Source organism: Notothenia rossii (assembly GCF_949606895.1).
Source record: "Notothenia rossii genome assembly, chromosome: 4".
NCBI lineage: Eukaryota > Metazoa > Chordata > Actinopteri > Perciformes > Nototheniidae > Notothenia > Notothenia rossii.
The window spans coordinates 85,200,065-85,216,263 of record NC_136902.1 but is presented as its reverse complement, the minus strand read 5'-3'; the positions used below and the strand labels follow the sequence as shown (position 1 = coordinate 85,216,263).

The 16,199-nt window shown below is 42.8% G+C and overlaps 1 protein-coding gene across 1 annotated transcript in view; it reads right to left on the bottom strand.

Annotated features, from left to right (window-relative positions):
• The window catches only part of brwd1 (bromodomain and WD repeat domain containing 1), a 30,974-nt gene extending 15,072 nt beyond the window's left edge, over nt 1-15,902 (bottom strand). The window contains exons 1-23 of the mRNA XM_079673743.1: nt 15,369-15,902; nt 15,212-15,270; nt 15,074-15,103; nt 14,322-14,381; nt 13,005-13,155; nt 12,214-12,312; nt 11,380-11,540; nt 10,337-10,558; nt 9,672-9,772; nt 8,416-8,486; nt 7,998-8,098; nt 7,057-7,097; nt 6,873-6,974; nt 5,946-6,099; nt 5,689-5,823; nt 4,629-4,757; nt 4,335-4,483; nt 4,096-4,172; nt 3,738-3,971; nt 3,097-3,280; nt 2,717-2,807; nt 1,349-1,447; nt 1,013-1,083 (exon numbers count right to left, since the gene is read on the bottom strand). Of these exons, the coding sequence (XP_079529869.1) occupies nt 1,013-1,083; nt 1,349-1,447; nt 2,717-2,807; nt 3,097-3,280; nt 3,738-3,971; nt 4,096-4,172; nt 4,335-4,483; nt 4,629-4,757; nt 5,689-5,823; nt 5,946-6,099; nt 6,873-6,974; nt 7,057-7,097; nt 7,998-8,098; nt 8,416-8,486; nt 9,672-9,772; nt 10,337-10,558; nt 11,380-11,540; nt 12,214-12,312; nt 13,005-13,155; nt 14,322-14,381; nt 15,074-15,103; nt 15,212-15,270; nt 15,369-15,405 (2,558 nt within the window). The 5' untranslated portion in view covers nt 15,406-15,902. The remainder of the gene's footprint in view (nt 1-1,012; nt 1,084-1,348; nt 1,448-2,716; nt 2,808-3,096; nt 3,281-3,737; nt 3,972-4,095; nt 4,173-4,334; nt 4,484-4,628; nt 4,758-5,688; nt 5,824-5,945; nt 6,100-6,872; nt 6,975-7,056; nt 7,098-7,997; nt 8,099-8,415; nt 8,487-9,671; nt 9,773-10,336; nt 10,559-11,379; nt 11,541-12,213; nt 12,313-13,004; nt 13,156-14,321; nt 14,382-15,073; nt 15,104-15,211; nt 15,271-15,368) is intronic.
• Between the last annotated feature and the right edge of the window lie 297 nt (nt 15,903-16,199).

Genomic DNA, 16,199 nt, shown 5'->3' with positions numbered 1-16,199 from the left:
AAAAGAAATTTGAAAAAAAAAATATATGAAAAAATTAAACCGATGTGAAAGACATGCTCTAAAGCTGTCTAGTCAGGATTCAGACAGTATTGCACTTTATTTATTGTCTTGTTTGATTCTGTTGGCGTTATATTTTATTTAATTAATAAGGTATTTATATAGTTTTTCCCTTCAGTTGTGCTTAAGTCTTTTATTGCACTTCAAGTCTAAAGTTTACATTTTAATTGTTTGGCACTGACTTTTCCTCATTGATGTTTTACTTAGTTATGTTTTACCCTCCTTTTCATGTTTATTGATGTTCACTTCTAGTGCTACCTCAGAAAGTTCATTTTCATACTGAGAAAGTGTGCCTTGAAGCCATATCAAAATGTTGAATTGTTCATTCAGGGATTCATTTCAGACATAAAACCAGTTTGAAATGCTATTTTGGTTTGTTACTCCTTTTTGTTTTAGTTTCTGTTGCCTTGTAGGTGGTTGTCCTGTTAAGTAACTTGAAAGGTAACCATAATAACCGACATGAAACAATATCGTGATATATATCGTCTATCGTGATACTGCTTGAAAAATATCGTGATAATATATTTTTCAATATCGCCCACCCCTACTGCTGATGTATTTAATGTCGCAGAACAAAACGTGATCCGTCTCTTCAATTTGTGTCAACCACAGACCTTATTTGGAGAAATCCCATTGGCTCTGAGACGAGGGAACCGGTAGTGGTAAAATGCTAACTCCCCTTCCGGGTTTTAGGACTCGTCACTGCACCACTCTATTGTCTAACGCTCCAACATATTGTACGTGATAGGCTAATGGGCTGGACTTCTCTAAGTGGTCGACCAATCACAGCAGACCCGGAAAATGTAATTAAAGCATGGAAACTTAACACAGTAGAGGAAGTAAAATATGTCCTCTTTAAAAAGTAGTAATTCAATATTTGTGCAACGATGAAACTTTTGTATCTTTATCTGGTACTCGTAGCAAGTTCAGATAAGAACACTTAACGACTTTTTACCTTGAGCTGTCACTTTTCCACTCTTCCTCATCATTGGATGAATCCATTTCACTGCCATCCAACTCGCCCTCCTGAAGAGATAAAAGAAATAAAAAAGGGAATTGTTTCAAATCCAGCTGATGATCCAGCAGATCCAAAAGACAGCAGATGCATATAAATATAGTCACAGACAGGCTTGGGGAGTAACGGATAACATGTACGGGATTACGTATACAGGATACAAAAAAAAAAGGTAACAGTATTCTCCTACAGGTCATTCTAACAGATTACATGTTTAAGGTAACCCTCCCAGCCCTGGTCCCAGTGGAGTGGAGGGTGTGATATCTCGCTGTGTACCTCTGAACTGGCCGTCTCCTCCCCCTCCTCACAGGACAGGTCCATGAACTCCAGCCCTGCGTGTGCTCGCCTCGCAGCTTCATCCTCGTCCGAGTCGTCCTGAGGGACAGATGGAGCGGACTCAACACCAGCGCGAATATTTGTACAGAAATAGTTGTAAACAAAATCATACAGGGGCGGACTGGGACTGAAAAACAAAAACATTTCTGACTGGAAAGAGTTCATTGACATGGGCTACATAACATTCGAAACCGGCCACAACTGTAGGTTAAAGGTGCGACCCGTTTCTTAAACTAAAATAGATAGATGGACTTTTATTAATCCCTCGTGGGGAAATTATTTCTCTGCATTTGACCCATCCTAGTGTCAGGAGCAGTGTGCTGCCATTTTGAACGGTGCCCGGGGAGCAGTGTAGGGAACGGTGCCTTGCTCAGCGACACCTCGGTAGCACTTGGTCTTGCCGGGACTTGAACTGGTGATCTTCCAGTTGCCAAGCCAACTCCCTATCGACTTCGCCACCACCGCCCAAAAACAATAAAAGCACACCACCCCTGCATGGCACCACTTGTGTGGGCTGGGCTGAGCCAGAGTCCAGGGCAGCAGGAGAGTCAGTTCAGTCTGCATGGATCTATGATTGTATGTGGGTCATTGTAACAGTGTTATACAGTAGTATGAAGGAGGGGCTCATCACAGCTTCTTTCCCACTTCAAAAAGTTACTTTTCATTCTGGGCATAACCGTAGTGCCTATAAGCATGTGTGTACATAGACAAAAAATAACTTGAGCACAAAAAAAACTCCCGGAGTGTTGTTCCGGTGCGCTCGCAGCATATGGAAACGCAGCAGCAGCCGTGTCACAATGCCTTAATCTGAACTCATAATATTATCGGAGATATCTTCACTTGACGAGTAAGAACCAAACCAAATTAGCATTAGCGCTGTCGCCATCTGTCACCATCTGTCACCATCTGTCACCCATCATATTGGAAATATTTTATATCCACACAACAAGAGCTTGTTATTCTGTCAGGCCCCATATTATGTCACAGACGTTGTCTTTATGTAAGATTATATCAAAAACTAAAAAGGTGACAGAGCCTTGACTGTGAGAGAGGGGGGGGGTGTGGGGGATGTCCGGTGCCTTGCTCAAGGGCACCACGGCAGGGCAGGAGGTGAACTGGGACCTCTCCAAGTAGCAGGCCACACTCCATATTTGAGATCTGGTCGGGGACTTGAACCGGCGACCCTACGGTTCAAAGTCCAAGCCCCTACTGACTGAGCGCCACTGCCGGACTAAGTATAAGTAAAAGTACCATCTTATCTTATCATTGTAGACCTCCTACATTGAAGCAAAGTAAACAGAGACGTACTCGACAGCTGCTGTGGATAATGCGTCTCTTCTTGGCGTTGTACAGCGACATCTCCTCATCTCCTCTGGCTGTTCGAAAGTTCTCCTGCTCCCTGAAAAACAATGAATAGTGAAAAACATTTAGAGCAACATTTTTAAAAAAAATGCTGTTGCTTGCTGGGCGCATTTAGACATATGCATTTTTAAAACACAGCTCAGACTTTTTCAGTCCAAGCCTTCCAGGTGATGGCGAGGTGGAGACAAAGTAAGAAAACAGGAAGTGGGATGGGAGCAGAGGTTCACATAGATGTTAAAAATGATAAATGTTCCTCTGTCAACCTAAAGTCTGTGTGTGGTTGGTTTCTCTGTGAATGGTAGATGTAGTTTGTCCCTCTCAGGTACCTGTAGCTGCTGGGCGCCACCTCCGGCACCACCACCCTGCGCCTCCAGGCCTGCAGGTCCCTCTCTGTGGCCATCTGGCTGCGAGGGGCGTTCTGGTGCATCTGGCGGACCCCCTCCACCTGCCCGCTGCGGCGCAGACCTACGTTGGGGGGCGACTGCACGTCCGCTCGTTCATTCACAGACGCTGTAAAGAAGGACAAACATTAACCTTCCGTAAATGGGAGCTGTAAGTTTAGCCTTACAATGTTGTTATTTCATTATAAGAGATATTTCTCCAAGATTAATAGTTATTTGCTTGTTTCATTATTTTATATACGTGTGTAATTGAGAGCAACAGTGTGAAAAAAGTTGTAGCATGAAACTAACAAGGTTATGCTGTTTTGTTGTCGGTATAAACAATGATGTTTCACCCCAATTTTGAAAATGTTAAAGTTAAATGCATTAATCTAGGCCACTTGGATTATGTGTTTTCCTGCCTAGGGACTGCAGACGGAAATAAGCTTTCAGCTATAATCCGACATATAGCATGTTTTTATGAAGTAAATTAATCAACAACACTAAATTGTAAAACGGATTGTGACTTCCTTTTGATTGAAGTGACTCCTGTGACTAAAAGATAGGTTTATAGTCCTCACTGATACCTCTGCGTGGGGTGCTTGGTGCCGGTACCAAGAATAGTCCCTGAGCCTCAGCTTGCCCCTCCGGTGCTGCTGCGGCCCCCGGAGCGGCCTCCCCCTCCCCGGGCTGGCCCTGCTGGTCCTGCTGGAGCTGCAGGTTTCGGATGGCCTCGTCCAACAGGGTGCTGCGTCTGATCGCAGCCTCGTCGTGCTCTGAGGTCTGCTGGCTGATCACCTGCTCCACCACCTCGCCGTCACCTGGAGGCAAAGTCATGAAACAGGAAGTGAGGTGGTAGCACAGGTTCACAGAACTTAAAAGTCCTGACTAAAACTGTGAAATGGATATAAAAAAATACAATTGTGTGGTTGGTTCAATTCTTACTGGTGGCGACGTATCCCAGCTGAGGAACCAGGTGTTCGGCGGAAATGTTCTCCCGGCCTGGGACGAGACGCTGGTACCTGAAAATCAAGTAAAGACATTATTTAACTGCATGAATAAATGAAGACAGATTTTATATTTCACACAGCTGAAGGTCATCCATCTTTAACTCAAACCAATATTTTGTTTTTATTATTTTATTGCATGGACCTAACAGGTATAAATAAAGATTGGATGTCTACTTTGGTGGATGGGGGTTTCCGTCCACGTCCACCAGGAAGGGTGGGGGCATGAGATGGGGGGCCTGCTGCGTCTGCTCGTCCAGCACGAAGCCGTTGGTGTCCCGGATCAGCGGCCGGTAGTCTGTGTGGAAGAACACCTGGTCTGGAAGCTGTGAGGAGACCAGGAGAGAGGAAGTGTAAGACACCTTGAAGCTTTGGTCACTCTCAAGTGATTTCAAATATAAGCTTTCATCCGGTTACAATAATACATTGTTTTTGTAAAGATTGAAATGTGCATGTGACACGTTTCCTTACCTTTTCATACGGCTTGGAGCTGCCGAAACCAAAGATGAGCAGATGGCCATGAGAGTCCGTGCAGGCGAAGCGATGACCATCTGGGGTGAACTTGCAGTCAAAAACGGCCCCATGTCCCTGGCCCTCAATCTGTGAGAGAAACACAAAATCACAACAGGACAAAAGTCATTATGTAGATCGTGGAGCAGCAGAGAACTACATCGTGAAAGACTTCAAAGTTACAGCACATCTCCTCAGTCAGTGGTCACCTGGCCCAGCTAGATATGTAAACCTCGGCTACTGCCACGGGCGAATGTCACCGTTTTTTGTAGAGATGTCCCGATCCGATCACGTGATCGGGGATCGGAGCCGATCACGTGATTTTCAAAAGATCGGAATCGGGAGAAAAAAAATCGGGGATCGGGATTTTTCTTCTTTTCTTTTTTTTATAAATACTTTTTTTTAAATGTTGTATTTAATGTTACAAAACAAAAATAACCATGTTCAAGTCTTAAAGTCATCCTGAGGCCTTAGTTTTGGTTTCAAATGACAGAACATCATGTATGTGTTGCTTCTTTGGGGCTTGTTTTCATAGACCTGGTTGCTTATTTCTCTCAAATCTGGCAACAGAGTGGGCAGGGAGCAGTGTCTAATTGTAGCAGTAAGCTAACGAGTACTGAAAGCTTTATTTTGTTTTGATCCAATGCTGCACAACTGAACTGATCCAATGCTGCTGTGAAAGAAAGAAGCTATATCCATGTTGGATAGAATATCCTTTAAATAAAAAAATAACCTTAAGGGACAACTTGAATGCTTTTTTTCTTTTTTTTCTCTTCATGCATTGCATAAAGATCGGATCGGGAAAAATCGGTATCGGCAAATTGTCAAAATCAAATGATCGGAATCGGATCGGGAGCAAAAAAAGGTGATCGGGACATCCCTAGTTTTTTGCCTTTGGCAGTAAATAGGGCAAACGCCTGCCTATTTAAAAAGGTGCATCCCTAGTATTGTTTGTTTATCGTGTCACAGAATGGTTTTGTTTACCATTATGTAATGTCATGTTCTCATAGTGTCACTGTACCATGTTGAAGTAGTGCTGGGTGCTGGTTCCTCGCAGCAGATCCCATATGAAGACGTTCCCGTCGTGGCCGGCAGACAGGATGATCCGGGGGTCTAACGGGTGCGGCTCCAGGACGAACACCTCGGCCTCGTGGCCCTGAAAACACAGCTCCTGTTAGTCCGTGTGTGTGTGTGTGTGGGGGGGGGGGAGGGGGGGGAGGGGAGGGGGGGGGGGGTAATGAGGGGGTTAGCTCTGTGTAGTAACAGAAACATGATTACTTTAAGGATATGTAGCAGCTGTCCTGTGTAGGAGTTCCACACTTTGAGGAGATGGTTGTTAACGGCCGTAATGACTGTGTTGTCGTGGCGGTCCCACGCTACCATGGTGACTTTGGGTTTGAAGTAGCTCTCCTCTTCACTCATTGGTTCAACGCTGAGAAAAGAACACAACAGATCAGAAAAAAAAACCTCAGTAAGGTACACCTCATTATATATGATCTTATAGAGTTTCATTATATCTGAACACAAACGAGAATACAAATTGTCAGCTTGTATCTAGTGATTTTTCCTGAATGATCCCTTTTTTCCTGTTGCTAAAACATCTTTCTCTCTAGTTCTCTCTCCATGTCTTCTTCAGATCAACACAAATACAGAGGACACATCTAAGGGCCGTCTCCACATAGCATGTTTTCTGAGCATCTTTTTTCAATTGATCCCATTGAGAACATGCCGTCACATGCATCCACCTCCAAAAAGAAAATAGTGCAGCGGCCAGCCTCTTGTGTCTGACAGCGTCTGGCGAATGGAAACTGTCATGACAAAGAGCAGATCTGCTGGGCGGACCCTGACGGTTAATGTGTGACTTTTATCGTCCTCCTCCCTCGCTATACGACTGTCAGACTGAGCAGTGAAGCTCATCCATGCAAAGTTTCAGAGTAAGCATCTTCCGGTTGATTGTAATAGCAAAGAAACATGTCACACACACACATAGAAGTGTAAACACATGATCAAATCCACGGGGGAAACGCTGGTCTTTCATAGAACAGCAACGATACATCGAGATATCGGTTTCCAATTTTAAAAAAAGTGTTTTTTGATGAAATACATAGAGCAGGCTCTGCCCAGCGCCTTACTGCCTGAACAAAGACGCTATGTGGACACAGGCCCTAAGGGATCCTCACTGCTTAACATTAAAGAGCTCCTTACCCCGGCAGAGTGGCGGCCATGTTGAGCAGGAGGCTCCTCCACTGCTGCCGCAGGTGGAGCTTCCAGATCCGGGCGGTTCCATCTCGACTCCCACTCACAAACCTGAGACAGGACAACACCACACATCACTCCACTGTGTACACATCTGTAAATCAATGATGAGTAAGCAGTGATTGTACTATACCTTTCCCCTGAGTGGCAAAATTGGATGCTATCAACTTTGTCCTAAAAGAGGAGACATGGACATGGAGAGTGATCATGAGTCATTTGTAATGTAACTGCTGAATGTTTAATATGTTACATTACATTACTTGTTAGACGCTTTTATCCAAAGCCACTAACATACTCAATACTATGGACAATCCCCACAGGAGCAATTTGGGGTGAAGTGTCTTGCCCAGGGACACAACGACATGCTGACTGCAGTGGGGTTTGAACCTGTGACCAGCGTTTCCGCCAGGGGGCCGTCTTGCCGTCATTTGACGGAGTTATTCAGCTCGGGACGCCCTGAACGCGAGCCGAGGGCGTCCAAAAAATATTAATAATTCGAGAGAAGATCGAGAGTTTTTATCGCTTGAAATGACGAAAAGGAAAAAGGACAAGGACATCCCTCTGTTGGAGGGGCAAAGGAGTCTGGTGGGATTATTTTCGGAGTATTGAAGATTGTTTCCCCGACATCGAAGGTGCCTGCTACAGGACAACACAGAACGTGCGCGATTTGGACGCGCTGAGCGGGGGGCGTTTTTAGTGGCGCACGCGCGTGAGCTGCGAGCACCAGAGCCTCGCAGCGGCGAAACTGAGGCTCCGTGGTAAACTGTGATAACATGAAGAGCCGTTAGGGAGTCGAAGGAGCCGGCGCTTTAAGCGAGCCGAGCCAAATGATCCGGCTCACTAATGTAAAAATACAGTAGGCCTATCTATAAGGGACGGCTCAAGTCTCAAGTCAAAATTCAAAACAACCCCCCCCCCCGCTCTCGGGGTGGACGCCCTCTCTCAGCCCTGGTCTGGCGGAAACACTGCCTGTGACCCCCTGATCCGAACACCTACGTACTAGTCCACTGCGCCACATGGTATCTGTGTGTTGCATCATGTTACACAGAGATTGGCTTTAGAGACGTTTCTCACCGTGTGCTCGTGCAGTTCGGATATCTTATCTGGACTCCCGCCTCCAAGGTAGTATATTCGGATGACATCGTCAGTACTTCCTGTTACTAAGAACATCCCACCTGGAAATATAAAAAGATAACAAATCAACTTTAATGTCGGTAATAAAGATATGCTCATAATAATATATATAATAATAATAATAATTGTATTTATTATTTTTCTGTTAGATTAAAGGCATACGACATACGCCTGTTTATTATATTTTGTGTAAAATATGAATTCTTATTCTGAACGAAAAGCATCTGGGGCAGATCAGGTAAATGAATACACGTTTTAAATGCCTTATCACATGAAGAGAACACATTCAGACCTTTTCAATACATCTGATACTAACATTTTAAATAACAGTCTACTTGAGATGAATATAAATAATTACCCGGGCTGAATGAGGAGCACACCGTCTGGACTCCTGGCCTCGGACGCTCTGTAAACTTGTGTGGCCGATCGCTGTCGGACAGGAGAGAAAATGTTACAGATTTGAAACAGAATAGGATATATTTTACAGCAAAAATGCATTGAATGTAACACAGAAACTAAAATACTAAGTAAAAACACACAATATTTGGCAGAAAAACCATAAAAGATCTCTGAATCCTTTAAGAGACAGATGTTCAACATGCAGAACCAGAGCTGACCTTTTCATCTGTGTTTATTTAATGGTCTATCCTTCAAATCTATCAGAGTTTCATCCAACCGGCATTTCAACTGCATGACTGTATATTGTGTGGTAGTCCCAGATACGTAAAGAAGCCAAACACTGCAGTCTCTGAGTTCATCACTTCACCCAGGGACAAACATAGCGAAGACAGAGCTTGATTCAGACAGAAAGTCACAAGTCAGCTGAATTGATCTGATTTATCACAGTCGTATGGACCCAAAATAAAAACACATTTTGCAGTGATTTAAATTGCAATACATGTATCAAAATCATGCCGAAATATCGAATTAGCAGTGGCGAAGCGTGTCTATCACAACTGGACCTTCTATACACACACAGAACCCCCCCCCCAGCCGCCGCCACCTATAAACCGGTATATGCAGGAATCCTGAAGTCAAATTTAAAACCTTTTAAGACCTTTTTTAAGACCCTTTCCATACATTTTAAGACCTCATCGCCACTTTGAGTTTTAACCGGTTACCTTGGCGACAGACTTTACCTCACATTGACTATATACAGTATTGATTGTCCTTCCTCCTAATCTTTGAATCGTTTGGACGCAAACTTGCATTTCCCCATAACGATGTGTTTTAACAGTCGGCGTAAACGGACCTTCGCGCGCTATCAAGCAGTGAGCGTGCGATGTCCTGTTCAGATGACGTCAAATCCAACGGGATGCCATAAATAAACTACACAGAATCACACTACACACCTACGCAATGATTACATTCAGGCAGACTGTAGAATACAACCTCTTTGGACCATTGATATACTTATTGAAAACAAGCTACCAAATGTAATACCTTGGAAAATGCTGTTTAATACTTTTTAATAGCCTTAATTTTCTCTAAATTGATTGATCAACTTTTGAAGACCCCACGGACACGCTGAATACAACCCTCTACAGAAGAGGGAAAACCGCAACAAGCATAATAAAGCCTCTTGAACATGTTCTGTTTAAAAGCAGCACTCACCTAAAGTTGATGTTGTTGACGTCCCACTGCCAGAAGCAGACGGTAGCATCAGTTCCAGTGGAGAGCATGTAGCGCTTTGAGCCCTTAGCAAACGGTGAGAACTGAAAAAAACCACAAATCCACAGAACAACATCTCAATCACTCAATTTATATTAAAATCAAGACATGCATTCTTCATGAAGCGTCCTCCCAGAATCCTGTGCAAACATGTTTTTACACTTAGCCCGAGGCAAGATGTCATTGCAATAAAGAGATGATGCAATGATGGCTGATGGGGACATCTTTTTTTGTACAAAACAAGTCTTTGCCAGAGCTGCTCCCGCCCCTCCTCCTGATTTCTTTTAAGGCAGTGTCAATGCAGCAAAAGCATATACTGCCCCCCAATGTTTTCTTAAAGTATGAAATGTATGAATTAATGTGGAATACTACTGTGAATATTTGTTTTTGTATATTTGTGGATATAAATAAACGTTGGATTCATGATGGCTAAACTGGACGTCAGAGAAACCAACAGATGACGACGAACAGGAAGTAAACACTAACGCGAACAACAGAAGACAGAGAGGAAGTCAATAATAACGGGAACAATGTATGGGCTCTGGGAGGGTTTGAAGACTGGTTATTGGAAAATAAAATGTACATCATCATGCCAGAGGTGTGTTTACCTGTAGGGAGGTAATGGATCCGCTGTGCCCCTGCAGCACAGCCACGGGGGCACAGGTACGAAGGCACCACACACGGATGGTCTTGTCACAGCTTCCTGCGGCGATGAGCGTGTTCTCATAATTAACCGCCAGGTCTGTGATCTCTGCGGAGTGTCCTCGCAGCGTGGAATGAAGCCTTCCATCGAACGAAGACCAAATCTTCACCAAACAGTCGTCTGAGCCCTGACGAAAAAAAACATACCAATTTCTTGTTTAATAATTTATTCTAGAATGCATTCAAAGATGGTGGCGACCTACCGATTAAAATCCTCCTATGACTGGAGCAACTTAGATCATAACAACATCATATGCAGGTGCAGTCCCAAATAAGGCATGGCAATATGTCAATTTAAGATTGATATTGTTTTACGAGACTAGATATCATTGTGCTGCCTTTGAGGTGGATCAGTAGTCCATTCGTTGGGTCATTTTTCTTGGCACAGAGTGAGTGACGATGACGATGTGACTCCGTACGAGGATCTTTGTACGGAGTCACTGTGGAGTGGAGACATTGATGAGTGTTGCTGTATTTTATGTGTTTATGGGATAGCATGTGTTAAGCTAAACATGTTGTATTTAAGCTAGCAGTATGTTAGCTAGCTCTGTTTGTGAAATGTCACTGTATCTGCAGTAGTAGTACAAATCTTGTGTTTATTTTATACAGTACAGTTTTCAAGTTTCAAATTTCAAGAAAAGACAAGCCTCGGCTCTTTTTTGGAAAACTTGTGCAGGTGAGCTAGCTGTCTAGCTTTGCCAAGGAATACGCACTGCAAGGGCAGGGTAATCCTCTTACATCTAAATATAATGTCGTAGGTGCCGTCTTATCCAGTGGTAAATGCTGCGGTACAACAAGTGATGTAATTTTCGTAATCCAGCAGATTGTTTCAAATATATATAATTGGCCTATGATTTACTTGTATGGTTAACATTTTGTCTACACTACAATATTGATATTGAGGTATATGCTCAGAGAGATTGGGATGTGCTCCCAGGTGAAATCTTACTGTGAAGATCCTGAGACCGGTTCGATCGAAGGCGATACAGTACACTGCAGACAGGTGGCCCAGGATCCGCCGGTGCAGCCGCATGCGCTCATAGTTGCTGACGGGGTTGATGGAGCTGAAGCGCTGCACTCCTGTCAGCTCTCTGCCTCGATGGATCTCCACTGCAGGTGACAAGATGCCAACCATCAAAATACAGTCATACAATTAAATGGCTGCGACAAGGAGAAGCATTAAAAAAAGCCAAGCAGCTCCAAGTAAATGTTCCAATTCCCATTGATCCATTTAATTTAAAGGTCCCATGTCATGGCCATTTCTACTGATCATAATTCCATTGTTGATGTCAACTAGAATATATTTATATTGTGCAATTTTCCAAAATCACATTTCTCATACAGCATCTCTGTATAGTATGTGTATTCACTCTCTGTCCTAAACGGCTTGTTGGAGCTCCTGCCCCCCCCTCCCTATGAGCCCAGTGGCCGTCTGCGAGACAGCAAGACACAGCGAAACCCAGCCCGAACACACACACCCACAGCCTGGCTGGGAGTTTGTGTGTGTGCTCATAGCCATTAACGTAACGGCGTACTGGGCACGTCACTGTACCCAGGAAGAAAAAGAGAAATCTCCAACGAGGCGTTTCTGGGCAGCATAGACAGGTATCTTCTGTGTTAGAGTTTTACTCGCTACAGGGTGTACTTTGAGGGTTTGTGACTCTGCAGACCGTTTACATGCATAAAAAGCTACATAACACACAAGGGAACGGGTAATAACCAGAAAAGCGTGACATGGGACCTTTAAGAATAATAGAGAAATATTAAGGAAGGTCGGACTTACCGAGGTGTGGAGGTTTTTTGCGGTTGAAAGGCCTCTCTGGTGGTCTGCCCCGGTGAAGGGCTGCATATGATGAAGCTTTGAACCGCACACTGTCGCAGTCTGAGAAACACAAAACAGATCAGAGTGATTCAGTGGATCTACCAGCTGTGTGTGGGAAAGGATATGATCATTTCTGCCATCTGCACAAACCAAGAAACTATTCATATCTGTATATAATGTCAAAGTACATATTATCAGTGTAAAAGGAAGGCTTGGGGAGACACGGATTACATGTTACATGATTACGTAATCAAGAAAAGGGTAACCGTATGCCGTCCAGATACATGAAAATAATCAGATTACTGTTACATTTCTAAAAATGGTGGATTATTAGCAACATGTTAGTAAAAACCTGAAAGGAGCATATTGCGTTTGTTGTAAAAGGATCAGATCTTATTTCTGCTTTGTGAAACTGTGGTATGTCCTCATGTGTTTCATTGTTGGTGTATAGGCTACTGCCTGAATATGCTGAATGAAAGGCAGATTTTCCTATAAATAAAATCGTTTTTTTATCCTAAATATCTTGGTTTCTTCTTTTATAAGTTTCTGTTGTCTAACATAATACACTTAGGTAATCAGGTAATATGTTTGTATTGTGATACTCAGATTAGGTTACTGATGACATTTTCTTTTTGTACAGGTAACTAGTAATTGTAACTGAAATCCTTGTTGAAGTAATCCTCCCAACCCTGGTAAGATGCATGTAGAAGCTCAGTAACATCCACAGTATAGTTTCCATTAAGACTGTTTACCTTTTGCCGTCCTGAGCATTGACTGCTTCCCGGACCCCAGGAGGGAGTGAACTCCTGGGACACATGATGGCACATCTTTGTCAAGAATTGGTCCGATCTGCTTGCATATTTGTAGCAAATAGTCTGGTGAAATATGTCTGTTTGCTGCAACCTGTCAGGGCAAACAAAGACAGAATAGCGACGTGAATAATCACTGCTTAAAGAATTGGTCAAATCAACCTCAGTTTAGATAATAGAGTATGAAATGTAAACGCCAGACAACGTTCTTCAATTTAAGGATTTGCTGCTCTCTTGTAAATCAGAAACAGTTAAGTAGGTTTACACAGACAATGAACTTGTGTTAGTGCAAAATGTTGCTTACATAAATACAGTAAGAAAAATGAAGCGGTAAAGAAGGAGCAAAAATAGAACTATTATATAATTAAAAAATAAGGAGAAAATAATTAAAGTAAATATATACATTTTTAAAAATGTAAAAGAAATAAAGATATGACAAATTACTCTGAATATTAAATGTCCAGTATGTCAGGGTTTAGAGTTGTGTTGTATTTAGTGTAAAATTAAACATATTTCAATGTTTTCTGATTTTAAAAAAATAATTAATCAAGACATGAAATTCGTTTTAAACTGCCCCTTAATCGGGTTTTAAAGGATATAATGAAAAACAGAGGTATTGTCAAGTAATTGAACGTTTTCCTCATAAAAATAGCAAGCATAAACACATTTTTTGGTGGAGTCTTGGTCTGAGAGTATATATAAAAGCTGAATTTTAATGCATTTGTGATAAAGTGTTGTAAATAATATTCAAGGTTGCTCTAAGAACGTTGTCGACTTGAAATGTAGAAATGTCTGACTGACAGCCGTAGTTGGTGGTTTCATGTGCTGCTTCTCCACTCGTATTCTGAGAGGCGGGGATTATTATGCAGAAACTTCTCCTTTTATGGACCAATCACAGCGCAGGTCACATGCAAAACAACGCAGAGACAGTGCATCTCGGCCTCTGATTGGCCAGTTGAGCCGCCTCGACGTAGCAAAGAAGCCGAACAACCGACCCTTTCTGCAGTACAACAGTCGGGGCTAAATATCATAAAACCATCTCTCAAAATACAGTTTTCGGAGCTAAAACGTCGTTCAATGCAACAAATTAAGTAAGCGGGAACGACTTGTGACCTTGTCAATCATTCCGACTCGAGAAAATCCCACAGTAGTTAAGCAGGAAATAGAACAAAGAGCGTAAACAAGCACAGCGCATGGACACAGAGCCCTGTCACAACACAATAACAAAGACATAAAAACAGATATTAAGTTAAAACTCACCACGTCTTCGTATGTTCTCGGGTGCTCGTTTCCCAGCCAGTCCAATCTACCGGGTAATAGCTGTCGAAAACAGAGTTTGTTAAAGCGACCACGAACACCAGCAGCTACACATTACGATAGTACAAAAAGAGCCGGTGATCAAAGTCATGGAGGTATTAAAAAAAAAAGTGGGACAAGTTTGAGGTCCAGAATCAGTCAGAAGCAGAGGTGGGAAAAGTACACAGATCTTGTACTGAGTAGCAGCACCACAGTATTAAGTAAAAGTCCTGAATTCAAAATGGTATTCAAGTAAAAGTAGAAAGGTATTGGCATTCAAATATAAGTACTAATTATGCAGATTGACCCATTTTCAGAATAATATAGTTCATGTGTGTTGATTATAATTATTAATGCATTATAGGTCTATCAAAGCTGCTAAAGGTGCAGCTAGTTTGAATTATTTTGTATACTGCAGGGTAGCTTGTGTAGGTGTAACTAAAGTCTTATTTAAGTGTTGATTATATTTCACATAATTAATCCAAATGTGCAATGTAACTAAAGGTTTAAGTAAATGTACACCATTTACCTCTGAAGTGTAATGGGGTAGAAGTACAAAGCAGCAAAAAATGTAAATACTCAAGTACAAGTACCTCAAAATTGTATTTAAACACAGTACTTGAATAAATATACTTAGTTAATTTAAACCACTGTTCAGCACCGACAGACAGCAGCTAGCAGATAACAAGCAGCCTCTGCAGCAGGGACATACACACCTGATGTTCCTCCAGTTCACTCGCCAGGACCTGCAAGGGATCAAAACACACATTAGATTGCCTCTATTACAAAACTAGCTAAGGCAACTATTTTGGAAATACTACACACACTGTTCTAGTCAAAGCACAGCAGCTCACCTCAGCTGCTCTCCGACATGGACCCGTTGTTAGGAAACGAGAAATCAGGTAATAGAGCTCTGAAATGAAACAGATTAGAGCAAATAAATGATATCAATTAGCAGGAGCGTTCACGTTGTAAATTAAGCTATCATTGGGTTTACTTTTTGCAGCTTACCCGACTCAAGGAGCAAAATGTTCCGATGTTTGGCCATTGTGATTCGGCCGCGATTTGGAGAGGTGAAACAAATGTTAAGGCTAACTTTAGGACTACACAGACGAGGATATATTTATTTAATTTCGGTTACACAGCTCTGACCCCCCTCCACGGTTGCTCCCGCTTTCTATTCAGCCTGTTTGCAGTCGCCATTGGAAGGATGAGGGCCCCAGCGCGATACGACTTACTTCCGCCACAGCGGAGTAACACCAAGCCGCCAGGAAGTGAGCCGGCCGTTGAAGCCGAGTTTTGGAACGCTCGTAGTGGTCAAACGGTGGCACTACAGCTCCAGTGACGTAATTTAGGCCCATAAAGACTTTTCCGCATTGACTTACATTGGAAAAGAGACGTCAGTAAATCCGCACATAATTTTTTTTTAGATATATAATCTTCGCAGTACGAACACCTGTATGGCCCTTATTTAAATCATTAGGTTGTAAAAGTTGTAAAAAGAGCTGAAAGCTGAATCCACCACCAATCTCCCCACCATTCATTTGGCCGAGCCGAGAGCGGCAGATCGGAGGCGGGGCTTAATGGGAACTCAAGTGCGCATGCTCAGTGGGGATGATCCGGGTACTTTTTGAATCTACAGTCGCTCTATTCTGGGCTTCAAGCGCCACTGAGCGGCTCTCGTATGAATGAACGGATCTCCGCTTCCGGCGCTGTATCCAGTTCTCTTTATACATCCATGAGTAACACAGGAAAAAGGGGGTTGGGAAGCGAAGAACACTTTCTGCAAAAGACTAAAGTGTGCGTTAGCTCGTCCGTTAGCAACATCGGTACTATTTTATG